Genomic DNA, 15,631 nt, shown 5'->3' on the forward strand with positions numbered 1-15,631 from the left:
GTGGTCCCAAAGTCATATACAATTGTCGGAAGGTTTTCTTATTTTTGTGCTCCAAACCTCTTGCATAAAGGTCAACAAACCATTTGTCTTCCTAATTGCTTGCGGCATCTGCATATAAAATTTCTGTGTACAAGTGCAGGATCATGCTTGGGTCCATAAGGGTATTGATGGAGCTGGCTATCGGTTCCTTGTTGGAAGGATGAGCTTCAAGTTCTGCAAAATTCTGTGTTATGCTGCTGACCGACCCTTTCATGATCCATTGGTGTTCTGACAGGCTTCTCAATGCAATAAGAATGTTGTTGTGGATATCGACCAGCCTTCTTCTGTAATTTGGCCCTTAAGAGTCCTCTACAGCAGAACCCACATAGGACCACACCCTCCAGTGAGCTTGCACCTGCACTGTGCTTGTCCCCTATTCCTAGCTTCACCAGACTTGCGCCTAGTATCTCACTATGCATTGTCAGTCTTTGAGCTTGTGGCTGCGATTGCGAAATCATCATGTGTTCATTGTCACTGCCTTCTTGGTCGTTTTCCACTGCCTTGCCAGATTGCACTTTTTGGACATTTCAGAGGAACAAAGTACAAGGGTAAGGTTGTGAGGAGGGAAAGGGGAAAGTAAGAAGTACATGCTTACACCATCTGCAGTTTTTCAGTCAGGTTTGTGCAGACGAGGGCAGCACGGCAGCGCACTGGTTAGCACTGGGACTGCAGCGCTGAGGAACCGGGCTCGAATCCCGGCCCTGGGGCACTGACTATGTGGAGTTTGCACATTCTCCCCGTGTCTGCATGGGTTTCACCCCCACAGCTCAAAGATGTGCAGGTTAGGTGGATTGGCTGCTTTTGTGCATCACTGAACATTAGTGGTTTTATTCCAATGCACTAGCAGCAGAGACATATAGCACTCATGGATGAAGCATGCTGCAAAGAGATGCAGAAAATGCAGACAGAGATAAAAATTGATTTAGGAGAAAGTTGCAACTGCAAAAGAGATGCTAAAAAGGGCCTTTCACTGGTGCAAAGTACCAGAGTCCGGGGCATTCAGGCAGAGTCAAGAGGACAGCTGAACAGAATGATGTGCCACTTGGTTGCATATATGAGTTGCTATTTTATTGAGATTAGACAGTTAATCATCTGGATATCTTCTTGGTCACAGAAAGCTGGATGGTTCATGGGAAATCAAAATAAATTATGCGGATTAGAGCAGAACATCATTTAAAAAAAATCAAACCAGTATTTTCCTCTGTTTTGGTGGATACTTAGACCCACCTGGTTTCTCAAGTAGTTGATTTTTTCCCCATTTCTCCTAAATAAGGTTTCATGATTGAAACGGCACATCTAATGAATTATTTGTTCAGTATATCCCATAAACAATCTCTGTTGATAGATACTGAAGAGATCTGATATCAATTCAGATTTTGATAACCTCATAATTGTGGCACACCTGAGTGGCAGCGATCATAGTATGATTGAATTTTATATTCAGTTTGAGGGAGAGAAGAGTGGGTCCAAGACTAGTATTTTGAACTTAAGTAAGGGTAATTATGTGGAAATGAAAGCAGAGCTAGCTAAAGTGAACTGGCAAATGAGATAAAGGGGTAGGTCAAGAGAGATGCAGTGGCAGATATCAAAACACAGAATAGATACACTCCATTGAGAAAAGAAAGTCCAAGGGGAGAACCTAACATCCATGGTTAACTAAAAAGGTTAAAGACAGCTTAATGAAAGAGCACATAATTGTGCAAAGATAGGCAGCAGGCCAGAAGATTGGAAAGAATATAAATAACAGCAAAGAATGGCAAAAAAAGATTAAAAAGGAGAAATATTTATGTATGAGAGAAATCTATCTAGAAATATAAAGGTGCGAGTCAGAGTTTCTGTGAGAAGAGTTAACCAACTGAGCATTGGTTATATAAAGTGAGTCTGGGGGATTAATAAAGGGAAATAAAGAGATGGCAATTAATTGAATAGGTACTTTGCATTGGTCTTCACTATAGAGGATGCAAGTAACATCCCAGAAAGTGCGGTAAATCAGGAATTAGAAGGAAGGAACTCAAGAAAATTACAATCACCAGGGAGGTAGTAATTAGTAAATTGTAGGAGCTATAGACTGACAAAGCCCCAGGTCCTGGTGGACTTCATCCTCGGGTCTTAAAAGAACTGGCTAGTCAGATAGTTGATGCGTTGCTTTTAATTTTTTTTTAATTCTCTGGATTTGAGGAAGGTGACATTAGATTGGAAAATAGCAAATGTAACTCCTTTATTCAAAACAGGAGAGGCACATAAAACAGGAAACTATAGGCCAGTTAGTTTGAAACCTGCCATAGGAAAAATGTTGGCAGCTGCCATTAAAAATGCTATGGCAGGGCATTTGGAACAATTCAAGGTGATCAGGCAGAATCAACATGGTTTTATGAAAGGGAAATCGTATCTAATTCATTAAAGTTCTTTGAAGGAGTGACATGTGCTGTAGCTAAAGGTGGATGTACTGCACAAAGATTTTCAGAAGGCATTGATAAGATCAAAGGTTATTGCAGAAAATAAAAGCTCATGGCATAGGGGGTAACATATTGGCACGGATTGAAGATTGGTTGGCTAACAGAAAACAGAGAGCATGTTTAAATGGGTCTTTCCTAGTTGGCAGTGCGTAACGAGTTGTGTGTCACATGGATCAGTGCTGGAATGGCAATGTTTTGCAAGTTATATAAATGACTTGGATGAAGAGGCAGAAAGTATGGCTGTTAAGTTTGCTGATGATACAAAGATAGGCTGGAAAGTAAATTTGAAGAGGCTATAAGGAAGCTACAAATGAATATAGAGAGGTTACATGAGTGAGCAAAGATCTGGCAAATGAAACATAATGTGGGAAAATATGAAACTGTCCATTTTGGCAGGAAGAATTAAAAAAGCAGAGGAATCTGGGTGTCTTAGTGCATGAATCACAAAAGGCTAGTATGCAGGTATAATAAGTAGTTAGGAAAATTAATAGAATATTACCAATTATTGTCGGGGGAATTGAATATAAAATAGAGAACTGATGCTACAATGGATTGGTCACTCTAAATTGCCCCTTAATTGGAAAAAAATAATTGGGTATTTAAAAAATTTTTTTAAACCGAGTCACTCGTAAATGTTAATTATGATGTGTGGTTACTCATATGACATTAGCCAGTAACATCCAAACTCTGGATGAGTGACATACGAACCCCAAAGATGTGCCAAGGAACCACCAACCTCCCACCACCCCAGAGATTCCAAAGTCCCCAGGTAAGGATTTCACAGAAATTGCTCTGGAAGTTCAAGTTTCTGAATGGGGACTGCTCTGCATTGTGTACCATCTAAAAATGAGATTTAAATCACATTCTTCAGATGCGTCTGATGATCTACAAGTAATAGTTACCCAGAAAAGAAAGAATTAAAACATCTTTTGGGTAATTATGGTATTGACCTCCCCCAATTCCCCATGGGACAACTGAGTACCCCCCCCCCCCCTTCCCCAATTACACCGCAGCAATACACATGCAGCCTCCCGACTATACTCCTCCCCACCTCCCCCAACAACTGCACCCCCTCCGACTGCAATCCCACACTTAACACCCAACCCCCAATCACCCCCCTCCATTGATCGCATGCAGCGCCCTTGACCGAAGACCCCGACAATCCTACATACAAATTAACCTAAAAATCTACCTTATCCATGGCTTGAAAGTGTTTGGACCTTTAAATTCACCTGATTTACGGCAGCCAGTGCTGTAAAAAAGGGGGTATGGCCTCCTTACCTCCGACTGCAGCCTTAGGAACATGCTGCCCTATAAAGTTCTTATCAAACTTGAGTCAGGAGGACAGGCAAGAAAGGACCGCCTGGATTTCGAGGTATGACATTAGAAGCAGAAGGCCAATCCAACTCCCACATTGTGGAAGCTCAGGTCTGTCATGTATCAGAAAATCCATCCCTGCATGCTCTGTGGTGTTTGAGCAAGCTCTCACCGTGTTTGAAAGAATCCAGAGTGTGGGCACTTCCATACATTTTCTCTTTGCGACTAACTCAGGAACATAACAATGTCCATTATTTTTCTCTTCACAATCTGGCCCATTCACAAGCCCAAATTCTCACTTAGCGTTAAGGATACTGCAAGTCTAGATTTCAACTTGTGATTCTAACTTGCTTTGTTCTTGGAACAAATTGTGTGGCTTTCTTCAAACAAAGGAGACACAGAATGAGCATAATTAATAAGCATTTCAGAAAAAAAAATCTAAAAATATTTCACTGAAGCAGACCTTAATGAAATGTTAACAATCAAAAGATGACATTGTACTGAGAGTTCATGAATCACCACGCATGGTTAATGAGGGGGTTGTTGAAAAAGAACCTGGAATTAACATACCAAGACCTAAGGAGCATCCTTTGAAGAAATCTGTGTCACAGTTAATCTGCACAATGGTCTAAAATTGGCATCTAATTCAGTATCATAGTAAAACAAGTGTCTGAAAATGAACACCTTTTGTACCACTGTCAAAAATCATTATGTGGCACACTATTGGATGTATTTTTGGCGTGATGAAAAATGCATAACTTAAAAATGGGATGGCATTGAAATTCTACTGTCTTATTATGTCAGGTGGCAAAGCAGAATTTCCATGCAATATTGTTTATTGACAATTGTGGTAAATTTTCTTAAACACTCACTTGGAGTGTCTCGGTCACCTAATATGTTCAGACTAGTTTCCGATGACTCAAATTGCTGCACACATTTGTCGAAGATTATTTTGTAACAACCTTTTGTTTTATACACATTCCAAACAATCCGAGGCTTTATCTTGGAAAATATTTTATATAAATTTAAGGTAACTGCAAATCCATGGGTTATTGAATGATTTTGTGTAAACATTTTAATTACCTGCTGGAGGACGTGCTGGGCAAAGACCTCCTCATGGCCCCAGGGCTCATGCTATAATACGAAGATCCCTCCAAATCTGAGAGGGAGAAATTCGGGCCTGTTCCGGCAGCTATCGGTGCTGGGAAGTGTAAAGAAAAACAAACAATTTTTTAAAAAGGGAAAAGATAAAACTTGAGACTTTTCAGAAAACCAATAAGATTTACAATGAATTTTCATTATATCTGCAGTCAACTTATTTTTGGCAGCTTGTGCTTGGCAATCTTTGAATATGAAAATGTATAATGTCCTGTAAATGAATGGCAATAGGAAGAAGTAGCATGACAAATTAGTACAGAATTTGACCTGGGTCAAGTCCATCACAGCTCAGAAACCTTTCAGCGAGAAAGCTGATGCTAATGTACTGGGAAAAATAGCCACAATAGTCCCAAAGAAAATCAATCGTACCTAAAATATCATATGCCTAACCTTATGGCCTTATATTTTGCTTCTTCAGGTCCAAATACTAAGGGTATTTGTTTTTAATGATAATCATTACTTTTAATTAAAATGACAGTATTATTTTTGTTGCCTAACATTGCCCAGAGTTTTAAAAAATCTTCCAAAAGCAAATCTAGATAACAACCATATTATTTATTTAAACTTCTTTTTAAAAAAATTTAGAGTGCCCAATTCATTTTTTCCAATTAAGGGGCAATTTAGCGTGTTCAATCCACCTACCCTGTACATCTTTGGGTTGTGGGGGTGAACCCCACGCAAACACGGGGAGAATGTGCAAACTCCACATGGACAGTGACCCAGAGCATGGATCGAACTTGGGACCTCGGCGCCGTGAGACTGCAGTGCTAACCCACTGCGCCACCGTGCTGCCCTATTTAAACTTCTTAAAATAATTTTAGAAAACTCAAATGGCTACAATGTAGCCAAGATCTGAACAATAATTGCACAGAGCTGTGAAATAATCTTTTCAAAAGTTTTTTAAAAAGGCCTACATAATTATGACTACCTTCACTGCTAAAGAACTCAAGCATCAGTTAGCCTAATTGAAGTATAGTATTGTAACATGATTGGACTAGCCATATTTGAGAACAGACATAGATCACAAAATATTTTTAAAGAACATAGTTTAAGTATAACAAAATCATATAATTTTGTCAGACTTCAAAAGCCTAGCTACATAACTGCATTTTAAAACTAATTAGCAACAAATATTTCGGATTGCAGCGGTAGTAGTTTATATTCCAATTCTAACTCTCTGGCAAAACCCTTTTTTGTTTCATATCATAATGTTCATTTTATCAAAAAGATTTAGTCTGAACAGTAGACATGCACTGTACAGCATATAGTGTGTATAGTGCACCTTAAGCAGTATAACACCTGTATTGTACCTCAAACACAATGATGCTTTTATACTCCCCATTCACTTGTGGTTCAATAAACTGGATGGGCAGAAAATAACAGGTGAGTACAGAAACAGAAATCTTGGGTAGTATGTGTGTACTTACATTATAATATGGACTTATATTTATATTGCACTTGATTCAGATTAGGGAACTACCAATGAGGTTTGGACAACGTTGCAGCTAGTGGTCAGAGAACCCTTCCACTGGATGTTTTTTTTTGCTGGAAGGAAATTACCTTTATCTCAGTAATGATAATCTGGCTCTAAACATTGCAATATAATTGTGCCACAAACTAGGAAAAGAAAATTATGCTAAAGATATTGTTGCAGTACAATTAATTACTGCTCTGCAGCATTAAAAAATATATTTTGGAACCTAGCTTGCTTTCCTCTCCAATTGCAAGTTAAAATTAAGATTCCTTTATAATAATAATAATCTTTATTAGTGTCACAGGTAGGCTTACATTACCAATGAAATAAAGTTACTGTGAAAATCCCCTAGTTGCCACACTCCGGCACCTGCTCCGGTATACTGAAGGGAGAATTCAGAATGTCCAATTCACCTAACAGCACGTCTTTCGGGACTTGTGGGAGGAAACCGGAGCACCCGGAGGAAACCCACGCAGACACGGGAAGAATGTGCAGCCTCCGCACAGTGACCCAAGCCGGGAATCGAACCTGGGTCCCTGGCGCTGTGAAGCAACAGTGCTAACCACTGTGCTACCGTGCCACCCTTATTACTTTTCCCAAGCTACGAAACATTCATTTTACACCTAGACCTCCATATAGGGGCTGGATTAGCACAGGGCTAAATCGCTGGCTTTGAAAGCAGACCAAGGCAGGCCAGCAGCACGGTTCAATTCCTGTACCACCCTCCCTGAACCCTCCCGGAATGTGGTGACTAGGGGCTTTTCACAGTAACTTCATTTGAAGCCTACTTGTGACAATAAGCGATTTTCATTTCATTTCATTTTCATTGCTGATATAAATTGACCACTGGAAGACAAAGGAGGTAGGCATTGAATAATTCAATCTCAACCTATTCCCTTCTTCACTTTGCACAAGTATCTAACCTCCACTCAGTACTCTTATGTCACATCCAAAGCCACATATTAGTCACACAAGAAATTGTGGTAAAACCCTCATGTTGTTACTGTGAAAAGCCCCTAGTTGCCACATCCTACATCATTTTATCCAGATACATCAACCTACTGTGCAACTGGACTGCCATGACAGCTTACAGCAGCAACACATAAAGAAACCTTAAAAAGTGAAAGCCTTTTCGAAAAATTGTGAGTAATGAAGCAGCCACTTTGTGCAGCAGTTTAGCAACTAGCAGTGACACACAAAAGAAAACTGTTTGCTGCAGCTGGTCATATTAAACTCCTTACAAAGTCAGAATTTTTAAAAAAGCAACCTTCAAGAAGCAGATTATTTCAAGGCTTCACACATTTTCTCCTCAGATGCTAAAGATATAAAATATTTGGCAAATAACCACATTCTAACCAGAAAATGAATGTATGCTAATTAGAACTGACAGGATCACTTTGGTTTGGTAACCCTTTCAGACCAGGAATTTCTTTGCAATTTTCACTATATGGTAGCGTTCTCAAGCTGGGGGGGGGGGGGGGGGGGGGGGGGGGGGGGGGGGGGGGGGGGGGGCGGCGGCACCCATCATCAACTCAATATTCAGCCAGAACATCCAAGCATCTCAAAAGACAGCTGGATAACCCTAGAAGTCCCAGGGAAGCCTCCCTGGAGGACTCCAAGTGTCAGCCACAATGCTGCTGTAAGAGTGGCCAAAGAACACGATCCATGTAAAGCTGCCAGAATCAGCAGTTTCCATAATGCTCAGACTCCGGAAGCCAAAGCCACCTCAGCTCGGAGAGGATGAAACAATGCAGCTAAACTACTTACTCCTTTATAGCCGCCACTGGAAGTCCACATCATTACATCTAATGTGGCCCTGATAAAGATAACACTCTTGTTCAATGGACATTCCGTAGAAATGGAGGTGGATTCAGGAGTTGCTGCCTCCATCGTCGGGAACAGACCTTCTGGCATCTCTGATGGGCATCTTCCCCCTAGGCCTGCGAGATACCAGGGCCAGGTTGGCCACATATTCAGGAGAAACTTTGAAGATTATGGGGACCACTATGACCCCAGTTACCTATGGGCCACAGATGCCCCCCACTCCCATTCATAGCTGTATGAGGACCAGGACCCAACCTCTTGGGCAGAGACCGACTCCAGAGGATCCATCTGGACTGGCTACAGATTTTTGAATTAGGACTGTGCAAGGCCATTGGCAAATTCCCCATGGTATTCCAAGAAGTCCTTGGTAGAAAAAAAGAGAGGTAGGGCAAGGATTAAGTGGACCCGGATGCCCCAAATATTTCAGGGTACGGCCAGTCCAACACGCGTTACTTACCAAACTAGAGACTGACCTTGAGCAGTTAATGGGCCTCTGGTTAATGCGACCCTTGCAGTTCGCAGACTACACCAGTATGTGTAGGTTAATCACTTCCTTGTAAGGTGATGTAACATTGGGTATGTAAACCTAGTTCTGGTTTGCACATTTAAAACTTTAAGTTATTTTATTTTAATTTAATAATAGTTAGAATTTCTTAATGTGATAAACAGAGTTTCCACTGAATCTCTAGCAAAGTTATGGCAGCAGAGTGGAAGAAATCTCAAGGAAATTCCCAGCATAAGTTACCCATGTCATTCAGCATTCATTGCCGAATTGCTGTTCCTATAGTTGTGAATATTTCTTTCATGGTTCATGTTTTTTAGTGTACAATTTTTAGTTTAACTAAAGTTTAACTTGAGAAAATGGGATAAATGCAATTAAAGTAAGTTTGGATTCTATGATCCTCTTTGGGGTGGAGGCCACGTTGATCAAGAGGTTAACAGCTAGAAAGGTAACATTATAAAATAGCAAATGGACTTACTTACCTACCTGCAATGCTTGAAAAGAAGGGCATTCCAGAGAGATGTTTTTGTCTTGGGAGTTAGAGCTAAATTGGTCTGGAAGCATTCAGTAAACCGTGAATGTTTGTGAAATCCATTTACTTCGTCAGATCATGAAGAAATTGGAAATGAGGGATAGTTAATCTAAACACCGGTTTGAGGACATCTCAGAGCAAGTGTCATCATTATGGAGATGGATGGAGCTTAGGAACATTCTCTGGTTTCAACATTTTTGGGTGTTTGCGGAGAGAGATGTAATTTGGATCTCATATGATTTGCAGCTTACTGGTAGCCCAAGGAAACTGTGGTTAGATAGACATGCACTGTAAGCAGAGTAAAAAAAAAGCTAACTTCATCATTCATCACGTGGAACACGGTGAGGTTTAATCTCAATTGAATTTTGCGAGGGAACATTTTGAACATTGCCTAGTTTGAAACTAATAGAAGTGGTCCTTTGCAGAATATTATACTAAAGAAAACAACAAGCAGATAAGCTTGAAGGTATTGAAAAAGCAACCAGAACTAGGGGCTGATGCATCCAAAGTCCAAGAGATGATAAATTAAAGTTTTACCACCGAGAATAGCTCGAGCTGAGGCAAATTCTCCAGAGGGCGGAGGCCTACTTACAGGTGGTCACTATAGAAGTAAATAACTTTAAGACTGATATGACTTAGAAGAGATTGGGGGGCTGGGGGAGGGAGGGGGGCACACGTAGTAGTTGGAAATAAGTACACTTGAGTGCATAACATACATTGTTATAAACAGTATTGTTAAGGTAACAGTGCTTGTTTTGTTTCATTCTTTTATATACAATAACATTTGTTTTGTTAAAGTAAATTTAAAATCTTATGGTGTAGTTCGATTGGATAAACAAGATGTTCATATTTCTCTTTAAATGTTAATGGTTCCTAACACTATGGATCATAACACCATGCGCTGGAATTTGATCATACAGTATTAGGACAGTACAAAGAAACCATGAAGAATTGAAGAAGTGTAACCGTGTTCTGTCCTTCAGCACAGATATTACTCAAAATTTTTTAAATTGGATCCTGGGCTATTCCGCAGTTCTTAGAAATAGCTTCTATTAAAAGAAGTGCCAAAAAAGACCGCGCTGCATTCATATAGAGGTTTTCACTGCCAATTGACATCTCATAGCACTTTACAGCCAATGAAGTCTATTTGTAGACTTCAACCCTTTTTTCTGATGGTGATTAATAGCACCATGGGATCTTTTACATCTACTCCAGCAGGCAGATGGGATTTGGGTTCAATGTCTCATCTAAGAGACAGCACCTCCAACAGCACTATTCTCCCTCAGTACCCCACTGGAGTGTCAGCCCTGATTATTCAGCTCAAGCCCTGCAAATGGGACATGAACCTGGTACGTTGTGATTCAGAGACAAATGGCCGTCAACCGAGCCTCAACTGACACACAACTGCAAGAAAAAACAGGAAAACGCCTTAAGAACAACAACTTGCATTTATAAAGCACCTTTAATGTTGTAACATGTCCCACGGTGCTTCACAAGAGCACAATCAGGCAATAAGTTACACTGCACTAAAGCAAGAGCTTTTGTTTGTTACAAAGGTATGCCCCATATTTTTGAAAATACGATTTTTCAACTTTCAACTTCCTGGAAATATTTAAATTTCAACTGAGACAGAGCAAACTGCTCAAAGTGCAATGCCATATTCAAAGGTGAAGGTGGGAAACCAACAAATCACCCTCAGGGAAGTGTGAAGAAAGAGATATTCCCTATAAACCAGATCCCCAACGAAACTCATGATTGTCCAAGGGGGCGTCAACAATGCGAGGTACTGGATATTGAAAAACTTCTTGGAAACACACAATGGGTGAAGTATTTCAAGGCAAGGCTGCCCAGCCATTAGAGAGTTGAAAGTGATACAGGCTCTGCCCAAAAGTGTTCAGTAGAGGAAACAAATTGAGGGGGCTCTCTCTTGTGGAATGCATGTTGTTAGTTTGGGAAGCCAACTCCACCAGAAACCTACCAATTAACTGAGATGCTGTAACAATTGCATCAACTTCTGCATCTGAATGCATCCAAGATGCCAGATAACCAAAATCGGCCGCAGTGGCATGGTGGTGCAGCGGTTAGCACTGCTGCCTCATAGCACCAGGAACCCTGCTTCGATTCCGGCCTTAGGTGACTGCTTGTGTGGAGTTTGCATGTTCTCCTGTATCTGCTTGGGTTTCCTTTGGGTGCTCTGGTTTCCTCCCACAGTCCAAAGATGTTCAGGTTAGATGGGGTTACAGGGATAGGGCTGGGGAGTTGGCCTAGGTACATAGAACATAGAACAGTACAGCATAGTACAAGCCCTTCGGCCCACGATGATGCGCCAACCATTTATCCTGATCTAAGATCAACCTATGGAACATAGAACAGTATAGCACAGTACAGGCCCTTCTCACGTGCTCTTTTTGTGGGTTGGTGCAGACTCGATGGGCCAAGTGGCCTACTTCTACACTGTAGGTAGTGTATGAATTCTATTGAAAAACTACGCTTCAAGGGCAATCAAAGGACAGTTAACCGTATATTCACATACCTGCTTTTATTGGCTCTGTGCACCACTTTAAACTGCATGAGGCTGAGCCTTGCACTGGAGGAGGTGGAGTTGGCCCTATTCAGTGCTTCGCTCCAGAGTCCCTAACCCACTTCCGTCGCCAATACATCCTCCCACTTTCATCTGGCTTCGTCCAGTGATAGTTTTTTCCTATCCAGTAACTGTCCATATATGTTCCCACAGTTTCCCCCCTCCTTGCTGTCCGGTGTTTTTTTAGTTCCCCCCGTAGTATGTCGCTTGGGGCCCTGGGGTATAATGCCATCTCCTTGCGGAGAAAGTATTGAATTTAGAGGTGTCTGAGTTCCTGTCCTGTCGGCAGGTCCAGATCCTCCGTCAGTTCGTCCAAGGTCGCTAGTCTGTCTCCTATGTAAAAGTCCCTGACCCCCTGTCCTTTCTCCATTTTTTACATGTGGCCTCAAGCATTGCTGGTGGGAACCTGTGGTTGCCGCAGATGAAAGCCATGGGGGACATCCCGGTTAATCCGAAATGCTGCCTTATTTGGTTCCATGTTTTCAGAGTGGCTGCCACCTCTGGGCAGGATGTGTACTTTGTTGGGTGGGGGGGGGGGGGTGCTGCTGCTATGGCGAGGGCTTGGAGGGCCATTCCCTTGCAGGAGGACTCCTCCAGGCTTACCCATTCCATGTTTGGCTCTTGCATCCATTCCCTCACCCACTCGGCTGTGGCTGCCCAATGGTAATGCTGTAGGTTCGGCAGGGCCAGATCACTCATGTTTTTCCTCCTTTGCAGTGTGGTCTTGGGATTCTTGGGTTTCTGCCGCTCCACACAAACGCCATGATCATTTTGCCCATTTTGTGGAAATAGGCCTTGGGGATGAACAGGAAGAAGAACCTCGGCGGTACATGAATTTTGTAGGTCCTTTTTAACTTCCTCCACCAGGCTGGCCAGATTTCACTTGTGAATCCGTGTTCAGTAATGGGCTATCTGTACCCCCAGGTAGCGGAATTTGCTTTGGGCTAGTTTGAATGGTAGTTCCTCCAACTCTGTCCCTCCCCTGTTAAGGTTCACTGGGAATGCCTCAATCTTGCCCAGGTTGAGTTTGTAGCCCGAAAAGGCTCCGAACTCTTCCAGCAGTTGCAGGATTGCATCCTGGCCGTTCTATGGGTCCGAGACGTAGAGAAGCAGGTTATCCGCATAGAGCAATACTCTGCCCTCTGCCCCTACTTTGGATGCCCTTCCAGCTTTTCTCAACTCGCGGGGTGATTGCCAGGGGTTGAATCACCAGGGCAAACAAAAGCGGGGATAGTGGAGGGGGTCCCTGCTTTGTGCCCCTGTGTAGCTGGAAATATTCAGAGCTGGTGGTATTGGTCTGAACGTTCGCCTTGGGGGGTGTTGTACAGGGACTTCACCCACGAGATGAACCCCATCCCCAGGCCAAACAGCTCCAGTACCTCTATGCGGTACTTCCATTCGACTCTGTCAAAGGCCTTTTCTGCGTCCAGGGAGACAATCACCTCAGATGTTCTCTCCCCAGATGGGGTCATTATTACATTCAGCAGCTGCCTGATGTTCGCAGTTAGCTGCCTACCCTCGACAAAGCCCACCTCTGGTATGCAGTTCTCCAATCTTTTGGCCAGGACTTCGTCGAGTATCTCCGCATCTACATTGAGTAGCGAAATTGGGTCTGTATGATCCGCATTTCCGTTGGTTTCTTGTTTTTTTTTGGCTATCAGCGATATTGCTGCCTGTGTTAGCATAGGAGGCGCTTGCTAGTGAGTCTGCGAACACATCCCGTAGGTGCGGGACCAGGGCTCGTGCGAATTTCTTATAGAACCCTTGGTTTCCGGTGCCACCCCGCCTGCATGGAGCTGATACTTTCCATTATCTCTCCCAGTTCTGTCGGTGCTTCCAGCTCCCCAGTCTATCGTCCCCCACGACTGGTATGTCGAGTCCATCGAGGAATGGTTTCATCCCCGTGTCCCTGTCGGGGGGGGGGGGGGGGGGGGGGGGGGGGGGGTCGGAGGTGTACAGTTCTTGGTAAAAGGTCTCGAACACACAATTGACCTCTTTTTGCTCGATGACCAGTCTGCCTTTGCTGTTCCTCAACCAAGCTATCTCTCTTGTGGCTGTCTGTTTTTTCAACTGGTGAGCCAGTAGGCGGCCAGCCTTTTCCCCCTGTTTGTAGAAGGACTCACTCTGCCTAGTGCACTGCTTTCCAGGTAGATAGCAGGTTAGGGGCCTTGGAGTATTTGCAGTCTATCTCCAGGATGGAGACAGTTGTTGCCTGGCCACCCTCTCTTCCCTGTCTCTACGTGCCTTGGAGGCTATAATCTTTTCCCTAATGACCACCTTCAGTGCCTCCCAGAGCGTGGATGGGGATACCTCCTCGCTCTGGTTACTTGTGATGTACTCGCTTGTGATATTTTCTGGCAGAAGCCCTCAACAGACAGTAGGTCTGCGAACAGCCCGTCTCCAAACTCATGTCCTTGTAGTGTGGATCGTGGTCGAAGATAACTAACTCAGAATATTTGCTCTACTATTTCTGGAAGAACCGCTTTCCCAACTGCAAAGAAGTCTGTTCTTGAGTACGCTTTGTGGACTGGTGAAAAGAACAAGAATCCCTTCTCACTGGGGTGTAAGAACCGCCAAGGGCCCACTGCCCCCATCTGTTCCATGAGTGTTCCCAGCTCCATAGCCGTGCCAGTTCTTTTCCCCAATCTGGGATTCGATTGGTCTATCAGTGGATTCTGTACACAGTTAAAGTTGCCCCCCCACCATGATCAGTTGGTGCGCATCAGTGTCAGGGATTTCCGCCATGGTCTTTTTTATAAAACCTGTCATCCCAGTTGGACGTGTACAAATTTACCAGGACTACCGGTGCCTCGTCTCGGACACCATTGACCATGATGTGCTGTCCCCCTTGGTCCGTAACCGTCCTTGTTGCCATGTATCTCATTCGCTTGCTAATCAGTATAGCTACTCCCCTGGTCCTCATCCCGTGGAATGAATGGTATGTCTGTCCCACCCAGTCCTTTCTTACCCGCAGTCGGTCCTTCTCCCTCAGGCATGTCTCCTGCAAGAAGACTATGGTCGACCTTCAAACTTCATAGGTGGGTGAACTCTCTGGATCTTTTCACTGGGCTGTTAAGTCCCTTGACATTCCAGGTATTAATCCTGGTGGAGGGTTCCTGCCCCCCCTCCTGCGGGATCAACCATATTTACCTGGTGGACAGCTCCTGCCCTCCGGGGTCTCCCTTTGTTAGGGGGCCGTCCAAAATGGCCACGGTCACTGGTCTCACCATGAGGTCGGGCCCCTGCGTGGGGTTTCCCTTTGCCCAAGAACCCTCCACAGTGGCTGTTTGCAGCGCCATCTTGTTTCCTCAGCCCATTTCTCACCCGTCGAAGCGCGTGGAAACCAGCTCATTCTCCCTGTTCTATTTATTTTGTGCTCTTTCTGCCCTGCCCCACCATTCCCCCACTTCCTGCGTAACCATTTCCCTGTCTCCCCCTTATGCTATCCCCTTCCCTAAGCACTCCCCCCAACCAGTCTCCCTCCCTGCCAGGAGGTACGTCGCAGTACCCCTTGCTTTCTCTCTTCCCATGTTAGCTGTTTTTGCTAGTGTGGTGGCTCCCCTCCAGGGTTGGTCTAGCCCTTACCTTATGCCCGCTGACTGCCCATTTTCCTCGTCTTAACCTCTCACCTGCCTTCCCCTGTCCTCGCTTCATTCTGCGACCCGTCTTCCCCTTACTATCAGAGTGAGGCAGCACAGTCCCGCGCAAACATGCTCACAGTCCAATGAGTCTTTGATGTTCCCTCCCA

At 43.7% G+C, this 15,631-nt stretch overlaps 1 protein-coding gene across 16 annotated transcripts in view; it reads right to left on the reverse strand.

The window, feature by feature from the left end:
* nfia (nuclear factor I/A) overlaps positions 1-15,631 on the reverse strand; it is a 1,014,328-nt gene that overhangs the window by 246,521 nt on the left and 752,176 nt on the right. For all 16 annotated transcript variants that reach the window (XM_038794333.1, XM_038794326.1, XM_038794335.1 and 13 more), the window contains one exon: positions 4,896-5,013. In XM_038794333.1, the coding sequence (XP_038650261.1) occupies positions 4,896-5,013 (118 nt within the window). The remainder of the gene's footprint in view (positions 1-4,895; positions 5,014-15,631) is intronic.

Source organism: Scyliorhinus canicula, chromosome 4, assembly GCF_902713615.1.
Source record: "Scyliorhinus canicula chromosome 4, sScyCan1.1, whole genome shotgun sequence".
In the NCBI taxonomy this organism is placed as follows: domain Eukaryota; kingdom Metazoa; phylum Chordata; class Chondrichthyes; order Carcharhiniformes; family Scyliorhinidae; genus Scyliorhinus; species Scyliorhinus canicula.